The following is a 23169-nucleotide window of genomic DNA, read 5'->3' as shown; positions in this document are numbered from 1 at the left end:
TCAAAGAAACAGGTGCAGATAGGGACACAAAAATGCCCAAACCCAAGGCAGTTCATTCATTCAATCGTATTTATTGAGCGCTTACTGTGTGCAGAGCACTGTACTAAGCGCTTGGAAAGTACAAGTTTGCAACATATAGAGACGGTTCCTACCCAACAGTGGGCTCATAGTCTAGAAGGGGGAGACAGACAACAAAACTAAACATTTCATTCATTCAGTCATATTTATTGAGCGCTTACTGTGTGCAGAGCACTGTACTAAGCGCTTGGGAAGTACAAGTTGGCAACATAATAATAATAATAATGGCATTTGTTAAGCACTTACTACGTGCAAAGCACTGTTCTAAGCACTGGGGAGGATACAAGATGATCAGGTTGTCCCAGGTGGGGCTCACAGTCTTCATCCCCATTTTACAGATGAGGTCACTGAGGCACAAAGAAGTGAAGTGACTTGCCCAAAGTCACCCTTCTAGACTGTGAGCCCGTTGCTAGGTAGGGACCATTTCTATATGTTGCCGACTTGTACTTCCCCAGCGCTTAGTACAGTGCTCTGCACATAATAAGCGCTCAATAAATACAATTGAATGAATGAAGTGGCGGAGCTTTTAGTCCCTTTTAGACTGTGAGCCCACTGTTGGGTAGGGACTGTCTCTATGTGTTGCCAATTTGTACTTCCCAAGCGCTTAGTACAGTGCTCTGCACATAGTAAGCGCTCAATAAATACGATTGATTGATTGAAGCTGGGATCTGAACCCATGACCTCTGACTCCAAAGCCCGGGCTCTTTCCACTGAGCCACGCTCAATTCACCCGAGGAGAAACAATTTAAAAATCACTCACGTCTGATGGAGTTTATAAAGGATTTAATGAACTTCACACCGTATCCATGGTCGGGCTTGTGAACTCGGCCAAGCTGGAGCAGGTGATGATCCAGGGGGTGGCTGGCTAACTCTTCCAGTTCCGTGGCATTATGGATGGGGCCCAGGGAAAATACAAATATGGCATAGCCCCGACACTTGGCCCTCAGAGACTCGATCTTTAACGCTTCCTTGTCCCGAGGGCTCGTTTCCCCCGCCGATATCACGAAGATGACTTTGTATTTTCGGGGGTTGGGGGTCCTCCTGAAAAGGTTATTCACCGTCCACTGAAGGGCATGGCCGACAAAAACATCTCCGTCCAACGGCCGCACTGATTTTTGGATGTGCCTCTTCATTAGGAGTTTACTGTTGTAGGTGGTGAAGTTGAACTCGGTCTTCACTGGACTCTCCTGAGTGTTGGGTGCGAAACTCGGCGGAGAAAGACCGAGCACCGCTACCCGGTCGCCTGTGGCGGAGGTCAGCGGTTCCGTGGCCACGTCAAAGTTGTCGAACAGGACGCTCAGGAGACCTTTAACTTCCTCAAACTCAGCCCTTCCCGCATTCCGGGAGCCTTCGAAGAGGAGCGCGGCGTCTATGTACGACTGTCCGGGGAAAGGTCTGTCCTGTTCACAAGACGCATCTGGTCTGCATTTGTCTACAAAGAAACAATCGAGCGGGTCGTGAACCCAAAGTACGGATAGGACGGGGCGGGGGGATGTCTTAGACCTTTGAAAATCGCAGAGCGCTGATGTCAAAACATTTGGCTTCTAAATAAGAAACAGAACTATATGCAGAATTAAAACTTAAGCATTTCTGTTAGGATCTAGTGTCTCGGGAGAACGGCGGCGTTAGTGAAGCTTCTCTGGGGGCATGAACAGAGAGGTTGTGATGTCTGACTCCGTGGCTCAGTGGAAAGAGCCCGGGCTTTGGAGTCAGAGGTCACGGGTTCAAATCCCAGCTCCGCCACTTGTCAGCTGTGTGATTTGGGGCAAGTCACTTCACTTCTCTGGGCCTCAGTTCCCTCATCTGTAAAATGGGGATTAAGACTGTGAGCCCCCCGTGGGAAAACCTGATCACCTTGTAAACTCCCCAGTGCTTAGAACAGTGCTTTGCACATAGTAAGCGCTTAATAAATGCCATTATTATTATTATTATTATTATTATTATCCCATCCATACCAAGAACTCAATTTCAACTCTAACTTCTGACCTCTGTCCCTATGGATGGTAACTGTTTGCGCAGAGGACTTGAACAAGAGCCAGCAGATTTAAACAATTCACTCATCATTTTAGGTTAGCAGGAGCACCTGGGAATCCCGAATCCCAAGAGTCAGAATAGAGTCGAGTAGAAATGGAATGCCTTCACACAGCAACAGCAGCCCAGGGCTTCTCCCCATTTAACCACAATGTCTTTGGCAGTAAAATGGTAACACTGGCTAGGATTTCCTCAAACTGGATTCAGTGGCTAAACCCCCAAAGCCTAACTCTAGAAACATGAATAAACTAAGCAATTCTTGTTGAGGAACAGGAAAATATAAAATGCAAACAAAATGGACAAAGAACAAAGAAAATGGGAGTAATTTTAGAAATAGTCAGGATGTGGAAGGGAAACTCACGTTGGGGGCGGTGGACTGTGGGCCCCAAATGTTTCTAGGAATGCAGTGCTAAGCGCCACTGCTCATTTATGGCACAGTGTGACTAGGACTACAGGTCCCTGGAAAGCTTGGAATATAGTCAGCCCACCCTTCCTCCCTCCCTTTCTCTCTTCGTATGTCCGGCCTTGGGCCTCTACGTTCCCCAAGAGACATCTGCCCCTCGAGGTGGCTTCAGTGTGAGAAGCAACATGCCAGCTTTCTAAGATTTTAGCAGAACGGAAACTGTTTGTGAACACGTACACACTTTGTTGAAGACATAGATGAATAAGAAGGTACTCTATTGTGCAGGCCCAGTTACAGGGTTTATCCCTTTAACGTTGTGTCTCTGTTTTAAAACAGTAGGATTCTTTTCAGTGGTACTGGCTAGTTTAATTATGGCTAGTGGCAGCCAGAATTCCTCCCATTTTATGAATCTGTAAGAAGCAAAAGGGCCAGAGCCAAGAAAATTGAGCCAAAATGCATCCCCATATGTGCAAGTTTTTCTAATTCTGCAGCATAATTATGGTTACTGAAATGATGGTAGTAATATATGCAGGGTTGAATTCTCCCAATCAGAAAGAATTGGAGGCATAATCAGCTAAACTATTAATATAGAATGAGAGAGAAAGAGGGCACACAATAGAAAAGGACAGAAGGAATGGTAAAAGCAGAGAAAAAGAGGTAATGAGGATGGGTCAGAAAGCTAGAAGTGGTGTAGACAGGAAGAGAGAGCACATGTTGAATTTTTGCTGGGAAACTAAAAGCACTTTACAGAAATTAAACTCGACTCTTCCGGCACTCCCTAAGAGGCAAGCTCATTTTTGTGGGATTACGTGGGGATAAAACCCTTATACGGCATGGCAATCACCGCTCTCTGTGCTCTATTACTGAGCTTTCATGTCCTCATTTTACAGTAGACGAGCACCAACCTCATCACTTCACAAGGATTAAGGCAAGTAGTGTTATCTGGATTTTAGGAATGAAGGAAAAGGCTTATATCCAGATGGAGCCTCACATGGGCGAGAAACCTGGAGTCCACAGACTGATTTGGTGGCTCAGTGGAAGTGCTGGGAGCTGAAATAGGAGGAGGTTGGAACTTCCCTAGAGTGCAACTTGTAACTGCTCAAAGGGCTATAGGCTGGGGCTGGGCAGGTGACGATTTACCCACTCTGTGCCAGCCCTGGCGTCTGCCCACTGCCAGGGGAACCCACAGACTCTCTGGTGCTGGGGCTGTGTTTTAAGTAACTTACTCAGGGCTACACACATTGCAAATTGATCATAAACTCCTGCTAGACACCGAGGGTGGGAATCTCACCAGCTTACTCTACTGCACTTTTCCGGGCACTTAGTTCAGTGCTCTGGACCCAAGAAATGCTCATTTCTTGATTGAAATCAAGATTCAAATTGATTGGAACAGGAAGGATGCCTTGATTGAGAGAGTATAGGTCCGTGCCCATCATTGCCCTACTCTCTGAGCTGTTAAACAACACAATAGACTGTAAGCTCCTTGTGGGCAGGGATTGTGTCTACAATTCTGTTGTATTCTCACAAGATCTTAGTACAGTGCTCTGCTCTGCACACAGTAAGCACTCAATAAATACCACTGACTGGTTGATCATGCAGGTGAGAAGGAATTAGGCAGGGCCTGTGATTACCAAGAAGCAGCGTGACTTACTGGCGAGAGCACAGGCTTGGGAGTCAGAGGTTGTGGGTTCTAAATCCAGCTCAGCCACTTGACAGCTGTGTGATTTTGGGCAAGTCACTTAACTTCTCTGTGCCTCAGTTGCCTCATCTGTGAGCCCCATGTGGGACAAACTGACTACCTTGTATCTACCCCAGCCCTTAGAACAGTGCTTGGCACATAGAATTTAAATCTTTTTTAAGCGCTTAGTACAGTGATCTGCACACAGTAAGCACTCAATAAATATGATTGATTGATTGAATTCAGGCAACTGAGGATATTTTTCCAGCTCCTGAAGGCAATTACTTGGTAGTATTTAATCAATCTAGACCTTTACTTCTCCAGAATCAGAAGCACCTACTGCTGTGCACTTTTGAACGGGAACCACGTGATTCCTTTCTAAAGTCTTTTAATCACATCACAAGACATCAAATTCATTCATTCAGTCACTGGCCTTTACTTTTTTAATGGTATTTGCTAAGCATTTACTATGTGCTAGGCACTATATTAAGCCCTGCGGTAGACACAAGCTAACCGGGTTGGGCACAATCTTAATCCCCCATTTTATAGATGAGGTAACTGAGGCAGAGAGAAATTAAGTGACTTGCCCAAGGTCACACAGCAGGCAAGTGGCGGAGCCGGGATTAGAACCCAGGTCCTTCTGACTCCTATGCCTGTGCTCTATCCAGTAGGCCTCACTGCTTTCTCACTCTACTGGGTGCTTACTGTGGGCAGAGCACCGTGCTTAGTGCTTGGGATAATGCAATAATTTGAGGAAAGCTGTCGCACTTTGTTGGGCCGCATCGGACCGGAGTGAACGCACTGCTAGTGTTACTTTTATCTTAAAAGAGGCTGAAGGACATACTGAGTGAAAAACTATTCCAAATAGGAACGTTTATGGTGGGTAGTTTACAGAATCCTGCATATGAGCTGCAGCTTTGGGAGACTCGGGGGCTTTTGGGTTCCGTACAAATAGGCTGCCACGGCAAAAAAACCCCATGTACATACTGCAGGATCTATATTTTTAAAATCAAGCAATCGATGGTATTTATTAGGCACTTACTGGGTGCAGAGCTCTGTACTAATTGCTTGGGGAAAAAAACCAATACAACAGAGTTGGTAGACGCAATACCTGTTCACAAGGAGCTTACAGTCTGGAAATGCGATGAGGTGATAAACCGTCCTCTGATGTAACGTGTCCCCCACCTGCCCGCAAGAACTACACACCTCAGAGATTTAATTCAGTGCCACTCAATTTGCTCCGGGTTAGTTTAAAATGCCCAGGGAAATCTTCTCCGGGTGGTTTGTCACCACTGCCAAGCTGTCTCTGCCTGGGCCAAAGAGTAACTCCGTATATATGCGACTCTATGAAAACAACTGGCTTTTAATGGGTCTTACCATAGCAGAATGTGCACCGTTGGAGTCTTTTTAACACGGGCTTGTAATCCGATTCGGGTGGAACAGTTATCACCTGAAATGTGCCAGTATCATCAATCTGTGCAGAACAAAATCAAGAGAGAGTGAGATTAGCAAAAATGATCAGCGTCTGAAATGGAACAGTTCTTTGAGATCCCGGGAAGAGTGGGGTGATAGAAAGAACAAATGTTTTTACGAACCCTTCTTCCAAGGAATTCAGGAAACCCACGTTCCCTCCCCTCCCACCCCCAAAAAGAGAAAGGGAGCAGGGGGCTGTCCCGATCCCTATAGCCTCTCCTCCTCCCCTTCCACCAAAACCCCTTGCCTGCTTGTGAGAGAGCCTGTGTGGCCTCATTGAAATCACACCTGGGCGGGAGGGGAGGCTGCTGGATGCAGATCAGAAATGGTCATTCTACGGTTTTCACAAAGCCCCCTGTTCTTTTCCCATCTGAGGCTTTGTTCCACCACCCTCAGTGGGATCGAGAAAGCTCGCCACCAGACACCACGAAGTTCTGCCGCTCCTGGCCCACACCCGGCTCCACTCCTGAGCCTGCCCACTCACTCTCCCTCCTGCCAGGGTCTTCCCTGGTTTTTGCTCAGAGTCCTTTCCCAGCAGCCGTGCATCTAGTCAGACCCATCCGATTCCCCACTAAACATCCCAACCATGCAAGGTGGTTGGCAGCAGCAGGACGTTTAACATCAGAACCACCGCCTTCCTTCGGCCTGAACGGAGAAGATGGGGGGAGAGAAGGGTGGGGGAGTGGAATGGAGTCGGATAGGAGTGGAAGAAAAAGTGTGTGTATAAGTGTGTAGGGGCGGGCGGGGGGACTGGGTAGAAAAGGAGCTAGAATGTTGATTAGAGGATACGCCTGTAGCGGACAGACGAGGCCTTCTACTTCATCAATCGTATTTATTGAGCGCTTACTATGTGCAGAGCACTGGTATCTACTCCACCTCTAAACATACAGCAATCCACTGACTAAGTAATGACCGCCTCCTTTCCCAGCTGGGTGCCTTATTTTTCTGAATGGATTTCCTAGAGTTACACACCCTATCATTATAGTTGGCACCACGACCACTGGAAATACGCAGAAAACACATGCCTTCGCCACTTTACTCAAAACATTTGATAATCATCAGTTACTTCCCACAACAACTCTGCAAGGATTAGGACAATATGTCACAGGCAAAACCACATTTAGAAAGGGCTGCAGAAAGATGCTTTTGGTGTTTCCAAAAGGACTGAAATTGGGATAATCACTGATTGCCAAAATGGACAGCACTCAGGTCTGGCTACAGCCAGGTTACTAAATATTTGTCTCAAGGGAAGCTACCCTAACTTCTTACAGAGAAGCAGTGCGGCTTAGTGGAAAGAGCACGGGTTTGGGAGGCAGAGGTTGTGGGTTCTAATCCCAGCTCCACCCAGTTGTGTGACTCTGGGCATGTCACTTAACTTCTCTGTGCCCTCAGTTACCTCATCTGTAAAACGGGAATTAAGACTGTGAGCCCACGCGGGACACCCTGATCACCTTGTATCTACCCCAGCGCTTAGAACAGTGTTTGGCACATAGCAATTACTCAACAAATACCATTATTATTACTATTATTACTACTCATTGAGTTTTAAAGTATTCTTCACTTTCTTTTGAGCTTGGAAAGGACGTATGGCTATCAGATCAAATAAGGAGAGTGTGGGAATTATGATTGTGAGGAAAACTAAACTGCATAAATCTGCATAAATCTGAACCACAGAACGTGGAGTTCTGAGGCTCTCCACAGAGAGAACCTCCTCTGAGTCCACAATGTGGAGCCGTTAGAAAATGGCATGGATAGGTGCATTGCTGTCCTTCCTTTCTGAAGAGGGGTCATCTCTTGCAGACTTTCCCCTACTTAAGGGGACTTAGGGGCCACCTGGTTCATTTTCGTCCGCTACCCTACACTACACAATTCCAAGATAATAATAGTAATTGTGGTATTTAAGGGCTGACTCTGTGCCATGCGTTATACTAAGCTCAGGAGTAGATACAAGTTTAGCAGGTTGGACACAGACCCTATTCCACATGGGGGTCACAATCCCCATTCTACAGATGAGATATCTGAGGCACAGAGAAGTAAAGTGACTTGCCCAAGGTTACCCAAGCAAACAAGTGGCAGGATTAGAACCCATGACCTTCTGACTCCCAGATGCATGCTCTATCCACTAAAACCTGCTGCTCATTCTCAGTTACACTCTGCTCTAACTGGTGAATCTGTTTCTTGGATAATCCACCTGTTGCCTCCTTTGCCTGCTCCAAACATTTGATAGATGGCTGACCCACAAACCCTGCTGAAAGGCTCACTTAAGGATAAACCTTGGCTGCGCTCAGGGATTGATCCCATCCAGAGGTGCTCCGAGCCTGCTTTCTGCCACCCCTGTCTTGGCCAGGCAGTCCCACTCCTGACAGCTTCACGCCAAGCTGCTGAGCTCTTGTTGAAGATGGTGCTTTACTGTATCTTAAAATCCCTGATTTATATCCCTAATTCCTAGCTCACGTGTGCTTCCTTTCTGTTCCCCATACAGCCGCTGCTTCTTTTATGGTCCAGCCCAATGGAAAGCATCTGGGAGCCCATGAAATGACCAACGCTAGCCAGATCCATCTGGAGGTTGCGACTGGCTCCGTAAGTTAAGGAGGGATCTGGAAACACAGATTTCAGAAAAAGAGCACACAGGTGGGAGTTGGGATAGGTTAGGTGACCTCTCTAGGTTCCTTCCAGCCCTGGGACTCTACATTCCAACTGGGGTGTCGACAGTTTAGGTTGGTCTGTGCTTCACAGTGACATTCTCAGTGATGTTCTAGCATCAGTGAAGCCACAATCCCACTTGTCTGTGAGGGGTATCGAATGCCTGGTTTGGCCTTAGGACATTTACAAGGGGTTGGAATACCTCCTCATTGCTCTCCTGGGGAATAATATAGACTTTCCCCTGCATAAGGGGACTCAGGGGTCACCTGGTTTGTTTTTGTCATCAATCAATCGTATTTATTGAGCGCTTACTATGTGCAGAGCACTGTACTAAGCGCTTGAGCACTGTACTAAGCGCTTAAGGGCTTAGGGCTTAAGCCCTAAACCACACCCTAAACCACACCATTCCAAGATCATTCAGAGTTAACTCTGCTCTACCTGATGAATCTGTTTCTCTGACACTCAAGCTATTGCCTCCTCTGCCTGCTGCAAACATTTCCTGACGGTAGGACCTCTCCGCCCCTGACTAAAAATCCTCCTCACCTTGGACGCTTTAGATGTCCTCTTCCCCACTGTGCATCAACCTAGTCGTTGAGTTTTTAGACTGTGAGCCCACTGTTGGGTAGGGACTGTCTCTATATGTTGCCAACTTGTACTTCCCAAGCACTTAGTACAGTGCTCTGCACGCAGTAAGCGCTCAATAAATACGATTGATTGATTGATTGAGTTAAGGTGGACTGTGATGAGACCTCAGATGGGGAAGAGGGAGTACTGACCTACAGGGGCCCTTTCCCTCTTTGTTGATTAAGATCAAGTTTCGTGATGTCTTGAACCTGAACTCTAGCCGTTTGGCAAATGGGGTTCTGACTGAGAACTGTGAGAATTAATTTTCCTTCTTGCCTAAGCCTTGAGGGGAGCTGCCGTTAGCCCATTTTACAGAACTGAAAAGAATCACTAATATTAAGGATAACGCTCTTAGAGTAAGTTTTCCCTCTAAGGGCCTCGCAGTCCACTCTGCAAAACTGAAGCTTGAGAAATCCCTAGAAAACAGAGAAGCTAGGTTTGGCAAGTGTTGAAAGGTCTTAAAACTTCTGATCAAAGTTCTGCCTGATCTCAGATGTTAGCAATTATTAGGCAGCCCTTTTCATTTTCATTATTAGATGATTTATCTTTAAAAAAAACTCTTGTGAGTTTACACTACGGCGATATTGGTCACAAACAATTTCCGTATACAGTTATGTTACAAAAAGCCACACTCAAGGGGAAAGTCCACACACAGCTAGTGCAAATGTACTAGCAGTAGAATAGCAGCTGCCAGAGAGATCCCGAGAGTACAATCTGGGGCCAGAGTGAATCTGTGAAGTTTTCTGCCAACAGCCAAATCCCTTTTCAGTGCTGAGTAATGGCCCTGTAACGTACGGCTGTACCATAGCTGGATTTCCAAGAACCCCATTCCCTGTCACCAAGGAATGCTGGCATATTGTCCGACAGTAACGAACAATGCTCCTTTGACGGCTTTGGGGGATGCCTTGCACCTGATGCAAAAAAAATTCTATTATGCTTTCCTCAGCTTTGATGCATCAGGTCTTGGAAAGAAGTATATGAGTTATTGACTATCCCAGGAGTCTTAAAAATGTTGTCCTAAACAAAAACAAGCAATAGATTTTGAAGGCTTGGTGCCATCAGACTTTGCTGTACTGCAAAACAAAAGCCAACGTTTAAGTCTAACTGAAGTTTTCATCAAGGAGGGTTGGGTTTTATGAGAACCCTATAATAACAATTCATAATTGTGGTAATGTGGCAGAGAAGCAGCGTGGCTCAGTGGAAAGAGCATTGGCTTTGGAGTCAGAGGTCATGGGTTCAAATCCCAACTCCACCAATTGTCAGCTGTGTGACTTTGGGCAAGTCACAACTTCCCTGGGCCTCAGTTCCCTCATCTGTTAAATGGGGATTAAGACAGTGAGCCCTCTGTGGGACAACCTGATCACCTTGTAACCTCCCCAGCGCTTAGAACCGTGCTTTGCACATAGTAAGCGCTTAATAAATGCCATTATTATTATTATTTGTTAAGCGCTTACTATGTGCCAAGCACCGTACTAAATTCTGGGGTAGAAAGGAGTGAGAACAGGTTTTGCATCCCCATTTTACAGATGAGGGAACTGAAATACAGACAGGTTAAGTGATTTGCCCGAGGTCACCATAGCAAGCAAGTAGCAGAGGCGGTGTTAGAATCCCGGTCCTCTGACTCCCACGATCTTGCTCTTTCCACTAGGCCTTGCTGCTTCTCTATTATATCAATCAATCAATCAATCGTATTGATTGAGCGCTTACTATGTGCAGAGCACTGTACTAAGCGCTTGGGAAGTACAAATTGGCAACACATAGAGACAGTCCCTACCCAACAGTGGGCTCACAGTCTAAAAGGTGCTTGGTGGGATATCCCAATCAAGCACCAGTGAAGTCCCTCCCCAGGCTGAGGAAATCCCAGAGGGGTCCTGGATGAACTGAGAATTGGTCGAATGAACAAAAACCTGGAGCAAGAACTCAGATATGGCTCTAGGCTTCTGGGATGAGAATCATTTAAAATGAAATGGCTGTTTTCAGAGAAGATGGAAAGCAACTGGCCAGCCCTTTTTAAACAATCTCCCTTTGTCTGCCCTCTTCCCTGCTCTCAGGCTGCCTGGATCCTCGTTTCTGTTGCCTGAAAACTGGCCAGCCTGCGAGCTGTTTCCATCATCACTTAAATACTTCATCGAAGCATTTACCAACCCGGATGCTGCACAAAGTTAGTTCACTGATAAGGGCTTGTCCTCTGGGAGTTTGCAGTCTAACCCAATTCCTCTTGTATTCTCTGCGGTCTACTCTAAGACCTTTGAACACATGAGCCTTTCTGCAGCATCAAAATTTTTAGATCCAAATCAGGGAAATTCCGCCTGATGCTTCTTTTTAAAAAAATTAATATTATATGAGCACAAGGAAACTGGTTGGGACTGGAATAAGCCAGGCTGAGGGTCCCAGCACAAAAAATAAACAGTAAATAAAATAAATAAATAAAAAATAAATATTCTTAGGGTACTGACCGTAAGAATATCTCCAATACGCCGTCTTTGGATGCTCTGCCAGCTAAAGATAAAAGCTGTTTTGAAGACTTTAAAGCCCATAGCTCTTTTCAGAGGTTGGTTTCTCCTCGAGGGAAAACACTAGCAAAATGACCAATTCTCTTACCATGAAGGCCTTTTTGACAGCAGGCATGTTGCTGAAGGCGATCACAACCGGAATGATGTCAAGGGCGCTGAACTCCAGGGTGGCTGTGGTGATCGAGGACAGGTCAGAGGAGGGGCCGTGGCTGAAAACCGTGGTGACCTTCCTCACGAGCGGTCCTCGGAGAGTTCGCTTGAAAACGTTCTTGGCCACAAACCTCATTGCTTTGCCAATTTCCCTGCCATTTGATGAGCTCCCATAAGGGATGGCTTTTATTTCCCTGAGAAGCTGATTCTTGGTAGGGGAGTCTGTCAGGCGGATGTGATGTCTGATATTGGAATCGTAGGAAACGACGGCGACTCTCGTTCCCGCCGGACAGTTGCTTTCCCGGATTTTTGTGTCATTCACAATTGACAGAATCATGTCCTTCATTCGCTCAAATGACTGCTCCGTAACACCCCGGGACAGATCTAGGGCGAAGGCCAGCTCCGTAGGATGCACGGGACATCTGGATTTTTCTAAAAAGGGAAAGAAGTGTGTGATGTGGGGTTGATCTTTTTTTCCATTCTTTTCTATTCATTTTGTGCATGAAGAAATAAGTTCTGAATCTACAAGCTTGGCTCTATCTCTAGATGAAGTTCAACAAAACAAAACCTGTATAAACTAGCCATTTATTTATTAGTCTTTTAAAAGATCAGAAGTATTTGAAACAACAAAATGACAATATAATTTTATATCTCTTCCCTTATTCTTTCAAAGGTGGGCTATGGATGGATTGATCGATATCAGTATCTGTACCTCTGAAGTTCGATTCAACTGACTTGAATCTCTGACTCGGTAGAGAAAGATGGAGAGGAACATGAAAATTAGGAGTTATGCTGTGAAACTCTGGTGAGTTGGAAAAGGGTTGGAAAGGCAAGAAGGAAAATGACACCTAGAAACACAGTGCAGAGGAACTTTTTTTTGCAACCGGAGAAGTTCCAGTGATTCAAAAAACCAATAGTAGAAGAAACGATGATGCAAGAGTAGTTCCAAATGACCCACGTTTTCCTGACATAATTATTGGGTGGGGGGTGGAGGGCTTCCTGAAGGGAGCCAGAGAAAGATGTATCCATGAATTCAGGAGGGGTAGGAGCAGAAACAGGACTGTAAATCATTACCAGGGGACCCATACCAGGTAGAGAGGATGAGACAGGAAGAGCGTAAGTGGGTTGGGGAGATGAGGGGGAATGGTTTATGGTGGGGAAGAAATGGAAAGGAGGGCAGAGAGCAAAGCGGGACAACTGAACAAATGAAGGACCAAATTTGGTCAGGAGACCAAATATACATGGTGGGGGGGCTGTGGGGACCCTACATCTCCATCTAACTCATTCATTCAATCAATTTTATTGAGCACTTATTGTGTGAAGAGCATTGATACAGAGCACTTGGGAAAGTGGGATACAACAATAAACAACTCCAGCCCTGACCTCTCTCCTCTGCAGTCTTGTATTTCCTCCTGCCTTCAGGACATCTCTACTTCGATATCCCACCAACACCTCAAATGTCATTCATTCATTCAATCGTACTTATTGAGCACTTACTGTGTGCAGAACACTGTACTAAGTGCTTGGGAAGGACAAGTTGGCAACATATACAGTCCCTACCCAACAGTGGGCTCACAGTCTAGAAGGGGGAGACAGAGAACAAAACAAAACATATTAACAAAATAAAATAAATATGTACAAATAAAAGAGTAGTAAATACATACAAACATACATACAGGTGCTGTGGGGAGGGGAAGGAGGTAAGGCGGGGGGATGGAGAGGGGGAGGAGGGGGAGAGGAAGGAGGGGGCTCAGTCTGGGAAGGCCTCCTGGAGGAGGTGAGCTCTCAGTAGGGCCTTGAAGGGCCTTCTGTCCAAATCAGAACTCCTCATCTTCCCACCCAAACCCATTTCCCCCTCCGACTTTTCCATCACTGTAAACAGCAACACCCTGTCTCACAAGGGAGGCTGCAATAGCATTAAGTGAGTTAATACTGGTGTTCCTCCTATGGATTAACCAAAATTTTCCTCTTGCAGTGAGTCACACCCACTAGAAGTGGATAAGCAGAGTGAATTTAGAAGTGGGAAGGGAGGAAGAGAAAGAGAAGGGATAAAGGATGGGACTTTAAGACAGAAAGGGAGGGAGAGAGGGGAAAATAAAGAGGGGGAAAAGACCAGAAAAGGAGGAGGAAGTGGGAAAGATAACTCTATTTTACTTGTACATATTTACTATTCTATTTATTTTGTTAATGATGTGCATGTAGCTTTATTGCTATTTATTCTGATGACTTGACACCTGTCCACGTTTTGTTTTGTTGTCTGTCTCCCCCTTCTAGACTGTGAGCCCGTTGTTGGGTAGGGATCGTCTCTATATGTTGCCAATTTGTACTTCCCAAGTGCTTAGTACAGTGCTCTGCACACAGCAGCGCTCAATAAATACGACAATGAATGAATGATCGAAAGAAACATTGAGAGTTCCTAAAATTCAACATTTTGTAACACCAAGTGAATAGCAAGATTAGAGCAAGGAAAATGCCTATAGCTTTAAGAAATTGCTATGCAGCTCAACACATAATCTTTAATTTGAGGCAGGATTGAGCAGCTAGAAAATTGGAGTTCAAACCAATTCCATTTAGCTGCTATTTCTACCTAAAACATCTTTCCAGATGTAGGAAACCACTTCAAAATTTTATGTGAAATCAAATGTGTTCTAATTGGGAGTGTACTCACCTTGTGAAGCGGCTAAAAAAAAGAAAAAAAAAGATTTGGTGTTAATTTTAAAATAGGAGAACAGAGAACTAAAATCATTTGAAAGTCTACAAGCAGCAAAGATGCTCCTCAGCTTGTTTTGAAGGCCAGGTACTACAAGGTTCTTCTGTCAGGTTTACAGGCAGCAGCAGGGTTGGGAGAGTGAACTCAGCATCCTGTTTCATTAAACCACATTTAAAGTCAGAGAAGAAGGAGCAGGACGCTGTGGGAGGGATGACAGGATGGCCAGGAGCCCAAAACACAGGAGTCCTATGTGATGGGGGGAGGGAGGAGTGGGAGGAAGAGGAAGGGGAAGGAGATGCTAATTGAAAGGAACTAGAGGCATCAGACCACCCTGAAATCCATAGATCCATAGATAGGGTTGAAATATTTTTTATAGTTTCACAGAAATACACACAGAGCACTGCAGTGCTTCTAGCCACAACACACTATTCTGTTGTACTAATATAACTCGACTACAGCAACTACTGAACCCAAGAAATATTTATCTCTTGGGGAAGGATTCTGAGTTCACCTCTCGGGTTCCTTGAATAAAAGCTCCTGGATTCAGCTGAAGAGACACCATTCACTGGTGCTCGGCTGCCTGGAATACATGCAGTTACATCTGCCTTGAACCCCCTTTCCTGGGCCACTCTGAATTCCATCCTGCGAGCCGCTACTGGTTGTGACCCCCAAGAACACCACCGTGAATACAACCACCCGGTGGGCTAGTTCACGGCTTGGTACTCACGGCTGTGGTCTCGCACATACTGAAGGAGGCTACAAGACTGTAAAAATCAAAATAAGAGAAGTCAGTACACACAGCGCCCAGGGCTGAAGATGATGGTCTCGCAATAAACGGGCTGGATTCTAGAGCTACGTACAGAAAATGAAGTCCGTCCTTTTGCTCCTTTCACGCCCTAGAAAAACAAGTGTGCAGGTTTTCGGGCTGATGCAGGGCACGCCCCCTCAGCTCCCCACCCCTTAGTCCCCCATCTCCATGCTCTCCCCATCCCAAACCCACCGACCCTCCATCCCCGTGACCCCCAACTCCTCATCCCCCCAGCAAGGCACAAAGACTTTGAATGGTCAGAGATGCACAGACTCAAAGGGTGGAATTGTACTTTCTAACCTCTCAGCGCTGGAGACACAAGAACCTCACAAGAGGGCCCAGAACCCCATGTGAATGGTGTGACTGTGAGAGCTTGCTCTCAGGTGGTTCTTGGGCCCTTCTTGGGGACTTCTGGCAGGGACAGAAGTCAGGAGAGGGTCTGAACCTGCAGCCAAACCCACATCTGGAACAGAGTAACTAGAAAAGCCGGAAAAGGCGAGTGGAAGGCCCCTCTGATAAGCCTCAGAGCAGTGGGAGGGAGCATTAATCTACCCCTTGGAAGTGTTGTACCTAAATGATCAGCCCCTGAGCTAAGAGTGCCAGAAAATGGACCATGTAATGTGTCATCAGAAAAGGGACACAATGTTTTTGTCTGGGCTGTGGGGAAGAAGGAAGAAGTGAAGCCAGCATATCTGAGCTAGCTGTGCCTTGGTGCACTGCATAGTTTAACTTGGCTAAGCAAAGACATGTGTAGAAATGGAATGCATTTGCTGCCTTCCCCAAATTAATACAAAGAATTCCCACCTATAGCCATCTCTCAATTATTTCTGGAAGTTAAGCAGGATAAATGAAATTCTCATATAATCCAGGCCCCTCACTTTAGCTAACAGATTTTAGTCTCCTACTAAATATCCACACCTCCCACACCCAGAGATTCTTGTAGCATCCCAATGGACTGATTTGAGATTTCCTTTACTCTCCCTGACTGAGGCCACCGGTAGTGGTGAAACGACCAATTTTTAGGCCGCAGGTGGGAGAAGTCAGGATAGGAAGTTTCCAGATAACTGAGAGTTGACTGCTTAGGTTTTTCATGTGAACAAGATCTTGAATAGCTGACATCATCCTACCCTACGTCCTGAAGGTCCCACTGTTCCAGGAGATCCTGGCTCCCCAGGTAAACCCACGGAACCCTAGAGACATTGACATAAATTAAAAACCATATGCAGTTACAAATGAATATACGTTATGGTTCAGCTTTGGATTGCAATCTTTGCATTTTTTAAGGTTTACAAAAGAGTAGAAGGATTTGTAGTAGGGCTCAACGATTGCAACACCATACTCTTTTTTTTTTTTTTTTTTTGAGTCTGAGGGATCCCTAGTGTCTTACCTCACTCACGCCACTTTTAAAAGTACACCAGATAAGAAGGAGGAAGTACTTCCTGCAGTTGGCCTGCTATAGTTAAGCAGAGATATTTGGGAAGGGGGGCAAGGGAGAGATGTAGCACATGTAGCACGCTATTCACTACAGTGGGGTTACTTTGGCTTCCTGACAGGCTAAAATTAGCAAGGGTCTCCTCTCCTTGCTCTCTATCCCTCTCTCCCTCCACTTTCAAACCATTAGTCTGCTTCATCACTTAATTGAATTGACACATTAAGAACTTTCTGTGTGCTAAGTCCTGGAATAGATACAAGGTTATGTGATTGGGCAGAGTCCCTCTCCCACATGAGGCTCACAACCTGCATTATCCCCTTTTTACAGAGGACTAAGGCCCTGAGAAGCTAAGTGCCTTGCCTAAGATCACACAGTGAGCTAGCAGAAGAGCCAGGACTTGAACCCAGTTCTTCTGACTCACAGTCCTTCGCTCTTTCCACTAGGTCCACGCTGCGTCACTGAGAGAATGATTTGGCCCAAGGTCTGGGGCCCTTCTGACAGCCCCGAGGAGCCCCTAATGCTAACTGAAAGGAACTAGAGGCATCAGACCACCATGAAATCCGTAGATTTCATAATCTAGAGAAAGACAGGGTTGAAATTTTTTTTTTATAGTTTCACAGAAATACACCACAGAGCAGTGCAATGCTTCTAGCCACAACACACTATTCTACTGTACTAATATAACTTGACTACAGCAACTAGTCTCTGGACCTCAGGGAGGTTCTGGAATCCTTGGAGCAAAGAAGTTATCTCAGCCTGGGGTGTGAGTTAAAGCTAGCCTCCTGGGGAACTCCCTCCCTTCTCAGAAGAACCCTGCTGCTGACACCAGAAGGGCCGGGGCAGCCTGGTGCACCAGCAAAAAGAGAGCCACAAGCAGGGATCATGCCTACTAATTCCCCTGTACTACCTCATACGCTTTGGGCAAGTCACTTAACTTCTTTGTGCCTCGGTGACCTCATCTGTAAAGTGGGGATTAAGACTGTGAGCCCCCGTGGGACAACCTGATCACCTGGTAAGCTCCCCAGCGCTGAGAACAGTGCTTTGCACATAGTAGCGCTTAATAAATGCCATCATTATTATTATGCTTGGTACAGTGCTCGGCCAAAAAGGAAATGCTCAATAAATGCTACCAATTGACTTTGACTGAGAGGTTTTCAGAGCAGATCAGAAGAGAACCCTTACCCGTCCAAGGTTGCCTAGGTTTGGAGTACATTATCTGGGTGGCAATGGATTGCACTCCCAATCCCAAGCAGTACTCCTGGGGGTGTCAGCAGTGCAGAGGTAGGATGCTTTCTACGACGGCCAACGGGCTTCCCCTTACCCCTGCTACAATGTTCTGTTACTCCAACACTCACCTTCTTACTATCCCTTGAGCTCTTGTCTATCTCACTGCCGACCCCTTGCTCACGTCCTCCCTCTGGCCTGGAATTCCCACCCGCTTCATCATCATCAATCGTATTTATTGAGCGCTTACTGTGTGCAGAGCACTGTACTAAGCGCTTGGGAAGTACAAGTTGGCAACATATAGAGACAGTCCCTACCCAGCAGTGGGCTCACAGTCTAAAAGACTAATGGCATTTATGAAGCGCTTACGATGTACAAAGCACTGGGGAGGTCACAAGGGGCTCACAGTCTTCATCCCCATTTTACAGATGAGGTCACTGAGGCCCAGAGAAGTGAAATGACTTCCCCAAAGTCACACAGCTGACAAGTGGTGGAGCCGGGATTTGAACCCATGACCTCTCACTCCAAAGCCCAGGCTCTTTCCAGTGAGCCACGCTTCACATCCAAACACCTTCAAATCACATCTTCTCCAACTAAGCTCAAACTAAGCCCCCCCTCCCATCTCCATTCTGGGTCTCCTCTGCACTCGGATCTGTACCGTTTACTTGATGTTCACTCTTGCCCTCAGCTCCCATTTATTATTATTAAATAATAATAAATTTATTATTTAAAATAAATAACCATAATTTATTTTAATGTCCGTCTCCACTCTAGATTGTAAGTTCCTGGTGGGCAGGGAAAATGTCTACCGATTATTTTATATTTTACTTTCCCAAATGCTAAGTACAGTGCTCTGCACAAAATAAGCACTCAGTAAATACCAATGACTGATTGATTAACCCCCAGTGAGCCTCTGGTTGGTTGCAACCCTGGATTAAGACACAGCTGATGCTGGGTCATTTGGAGTACATTTTACCACACATTTTCAAGACAAAATACTGAACCATCATTCTAAAATTATGGGAGGCATTTCGGAAACCGAAACAGAATCACCCAAATTGGGTTTTAGGCAAAAGTCTGGTTTTAGAGGGAGGCTAACCCTCCCTCTCCATTGTAGTTGTCCAGAGACCTGTAAAAGGCTGGAGAGATGAAAGGCAAACTCTGCCCTGCTAGGATTTGAACTTCTTCAACAGTGGAAGATAACACATCTCAGAAATTGGTAATACACTCTTGGCAAAGAATTGGGCTTTACATTCCATATGTTTAAGTTACGCCCACGTTAAACACATACATACACACTATAAATAACAGGCTCAGTATATACTCCCTGAGTAGTCAAACCTTCCTACAGAATACTATAATGTAAAAAAAACAAAAACAAACCATGAAACAATCACATTAATTACATTTCTCTCAAGACTGACACAACTTGGAATATTAAGATAAAGATTTGGGGGAAATAAACTAGGGACTGACGAGAACTGAATGACTGAAGAGTAGTTCAAGGTGAGAGGCAAATTCAGAAATCTTTCTTGCTCTACCCTGTCCTCCAACGGGCAAATTCAGCTTCTTTACTCAGCTCCCCTGAAGTGAAAATCCTGTCCTTTGAGAGGATGGAGCAAGACCCTCAACTTGAAAATAAGGCACTTACAGTGAGATGAAATGGAGGAAAGGACGGTAGTGGGGGGGGAATACAAATTGCAACAAAAGACCAATGATTCCGACGGTCAAGAAGATAAGAACTTGTTGCTTCCCTGTAATTTGCTTGGATATCGGAAGCATGGCTAACTGTTGTTAGAAACCTACTGTGACATTTAGAGAACCTTTTGATCCTGTGATGACATTTACTTTTCAAGGCTAAACACCTATTTATGAAGCTAGGGAAGCAGTCCAAATATATTTCATCATCATCATCATCAATCGTATTTATTGAGCGCTTACTGTGTGCAGAGCACTGTACTAAGCGCTTGGGAAGTACAAGTTGGCAACCTATAGAGACAGTCCCTACCCAATAGTGGGCTCACAGTCTAAAACGGGGAGACAGAGAGCAAAACCAAACATACCAAGAAAATAAAATAAATAGAATAGATATGTACAAGTAAAATAAATAAATAAATAGAGAAATAAATATGTACAAACATATATACATATATACAGGTGCTGTGGGGAAGGGAAGGAGGTAAGATGGGGGGGATGGAGAGGGGGATGAGGGGGAGAGGAAGGAAGGGGCTCAGTCTGGGAAGGCCTCCTGGAGGAGGTGAGCTCTCAGTAGGGCCTTGAAGGGAGGAAGAGAGCTAGCTTGGTGCATATTTCAGTGCAGATGGTGTCTAACCAGGGTTGCTGTCACCATTTCTCCCAGTCACGACATGAACAGAGCTGTCCCTCAGTGTATGAATCCACACGTGTATGCCCCCTGTCATGTGTGGATGTGGGCACCCATGTCTGGTGCCTGGTTTAAACCATGTCATGGTTTAGCCTGTCTCCCTCTTTGGGGGTGAGGGGAGTCTGTTCCTATCAGTGTATATCCATGTGTGTAAGGGTGTATTCGCACATGTGTATGTGAGTGTAGATGCATTGTGACCTTCTACATGTGTCCATCCATTGGGCAGATGGGCCTAGTTCAATCATGTTCTCACTGGATTCTTGGCCTGGCTGGTGATAAGGCAGGCTAAGCTGCACTACTGTTCATCTGCCCCAGCATGAGGATGTTTGGTGGGCTGAAATTCACTGTGGGGACCAGGCTAGCACTGATGGGGGCCTAGCCACCTCCATTTGACCCCAGGCCCTGCCCCTTCTTTCTCCTTTTGTGTGCAGGGGTGCACAGACCTTGTGGCCTCTTTGCCCTGAAGCAGCCCTGTGCCCTGCCTCCAGATGGGTCCACAGTCAGGGTGGAAGGCAGAAGGAGCGGTCCCCCACTTCTTGTTCATCTGTGCAACCGAGTCAGCAAACTACGGCTTCTGCCCCACGAGCCTAAGCAGGCAGTTTCATTATAAAAATTCTCCACTTTGAACATAACGTTCTGAAAATACTCAGGTTGTCCTGGAGGGCAAAAGACAACCAAAATGACTTCTAAATGCATCAGCAAAAACTCCCCACCAAAGGAAATGGGATTTTATGAAGGTAATTTATAAAACGTAGGTGGTAGGAAGGCAGCTTACCGTTCTTCCTTCATATCCCTTTGGGCCAGGCTCCCCTGGAATGCCAACATCACCAGCTTTCCCCTAATTAGGTGTGTTCAAAGAGAAGATGTCATCATTTAGGGAATGAATGTTGCAATTTATTTTTGCAGTCAGGCATCTTATTTTAAAGCATATCTAAGGGCACTCGGTCCAATTTCAATAAGCTAAGAGGCTTTAATGTGCATTTTTATTCATGAAAGATGTACTTCCATAAACCCAGAAAGCTTAGAGAAAATAAAGTTTGTCACCAAAAAACTTCAGCAACTACCCAGGCCTAAAGGAGATGGTTAAATTAAACAGAAAAGAAAATGTGATTAGCAGGAATTCAAAAGCCTTTAAATGTTCCTCATTCCTCTATAAAAAGGAAAGAAGTTCAAAATAAAGAAAATGCCAAGTAAACCTAAAGAATCAAACCAAAAGGACTTCTTTGGTCTCTCTAACCTACTATAGGAGGTTTCCAACTGAAGAAATGTGTGTTGATTTGATAAATCAAGTGTTCACAAAAATAGGTTTCTCCTGTGTAGCTGGTAGTCAAATGAATGAAGGCAATACACTTTTCTACTGGCCCAGCATACATTGCAAGATTTAGACAAGTACTTTGATGACACTTCCCAAGAACTGAAAAGGAGTTAATATGAATTATATACTACCTTTGGTCCACTGTCTCCTGGGAATCCTTCTTTTCCCTGAAATATGCAAGTAAGAGATGAAATTGATACACACACGACATATGTACAGCTTTATTGAGTTGGCATTGATCTTTCTGAATCCCAGTAAGCAGTGAGCCTATCAGTATAACCATGGAGACTGCACTTCGGTGTTTCAAAAGCAAATGGTAATTAACAGATAAGCCTAATGGGCAGGCTTCAACAAAATGTCATGAGGATGGGCAAAAAGATGATTATTGCACGTGTGGCCCAACCACAATGCCACAGCTGGCATTCCCCGGGGTAGGGCACCTTTTGACACTGTGGCAAGCATACAGTAGTGGTTGAATTTGCTGCCAGCCAGAATAAAGACCATTAGGGAGCCTGTACAATCTCAACTTGGGCATTCTTGTAGTCTGTACTACAGTGAACCCATTGATTAAAAAAATAAAATGGTGACTAACAAGAAACACTTCAGAAAGCCTGGAGATACTCCCACTCTTGACAGGACAAAAATTATTAAGACTAGATCAGGGGAAAAATAACAAGAAACAAATCCATATCAGGCTCAGTAATGCTGATCCCACCATTTAAGGATGCTAAAATTAAGCATTTAAGAGGCGGAAATATGAGTCCCTCTTTAAAGCAAAGGTCCATATTGAAGAGAAAAATCTGGGATGCTAGAGAGTACATCCGTACCCATAAGCTTAGATGTCAAGGAAAGCAGCCATCACACTATTCCTTCAAATGTCTTTGTTGGAGAAAGACACCATGGATGGGAAGGAATTAAATTGTTCTAAAAATATGATTCTACCTGTAGTCTTATAAACAACCCTCCCGCTCCTCCCCACCACCCTACACACCCCTGCCCAAGGAACTTTACTTTGAAAATTTCAAACTTTAGCTCAACCTCTTCCACAATCTCTCTTACCAAGAAATACCTTGAAAATATTTCTGTTTAAACTAATTGCTTTCATTTTTGCTCTAAATGATGCCAAAGTACATCAAAATGAGGAAAGAGGTTTCCAGTTGGCTTGTAAATAGAAATTTACCTTTGATCCTTTCTTTCCAACTCCACCATATCCCACGTTGCCATCTTCTCCCTATGACAACACATTTAAAACATGCTTATTTTACATGCAGGATTGCTTTTGGCAAGACTGTTATTAAAAAAAAAAAAAGACTGGTCAATAAAGCCTCTCTCCCACCGGCAGGAGCTTTCAATGCATCCATTTTAGCCAACTCCTGCAACCATTCTTTGCTCAAATCAAGTTCTTCACAAGTTTAGGACTTTGGCAGTTACTACATTGGCAGGTCGCCAACAGGATTCCTCAAGGTAGAAACAGAATAGGTATAAAAATTCAAACCCGCATTCCTCGTTGACCAGGCAACCCACGGCCTCCTCTCTCTCCAGACTCCCCAGGCTCTCCCTGTTAAAACAGAATAAAAAGACATCAGATCGGTGAACAAATCCCCTGTTGGCACTCTGTTCCAGAACAGAAACCAGAAATAATCCTACATGGAAGTGTAGAACTGACTGTGGGAATGGAAAGAGAACGACTGTCTTGTACGCTGA

At 45.2% G+C, this 23169-nt stretch overlaps 1 protein-coding gene across 1 annotated transcript in view; it reads right to left on the bottom strand.

Moving 5' to 3' along the window:
* Positions 1-23169, bottom strand: part of LOC119921851 (collagen alpha-6(VI) chain-like) — a 74951-nt gene that overhangs the window by 4555 nt on the left and 47227 nt on the right. The window contains exons 24-34 of the mRNA XM_038741859.1: positions 22961-23023; positions 22646-22696; positions 21597-21632; positions 20926-20988; positions 16239-16301; positions 15164-15199; positions 15031-15067; positions 14262-14273; positions 11532-12025; positions 5568-5664; positions 839-1510 (exon numbers count right to left, since the gene is read on the bottom strand). Coding sequence (XP_038597787.1) covers positions 839-1510; positions 5568-5664; positions 11532-12025; positions 14262-14273; positions 15031-15067; positions 15164-15199; positions 16239-16301; positions 20926-20988; positions 21597-21632; positions 22646-22696; positions 22961-23023 — 1624 coding nt within the window. The remainder of the gene's footprint in view (positions 1-838; positions 1511-5567; positions 5665-11531; positions 12026-14261; positions 14274-15030; positions 15068-15163; positions 15200-16238; positions 16302-20925; positions 20989-21596; positions 21633-22645; positions 22697-22960; positions 23024-23169) is intronic.

Source organism: Tachyglossus aculeatus, chromosome 2 (assembly GCF_015852505.1).
Source record: "Tachyglossus aculeatus isolate mTacAcu1 chromosome 2, mTacAcu1.pri, whole genome shotgun sequence".
Lineage (NCBI taxonomy): Eukaryota > Metazoa > Chordata > Mammalia > Monotremata > Tachyglossidae > Tachyglossus > Tachyglossus aculeatus.
This window is presented reverse-complemented; position numbering and strand designations above follow the sequence as displayed.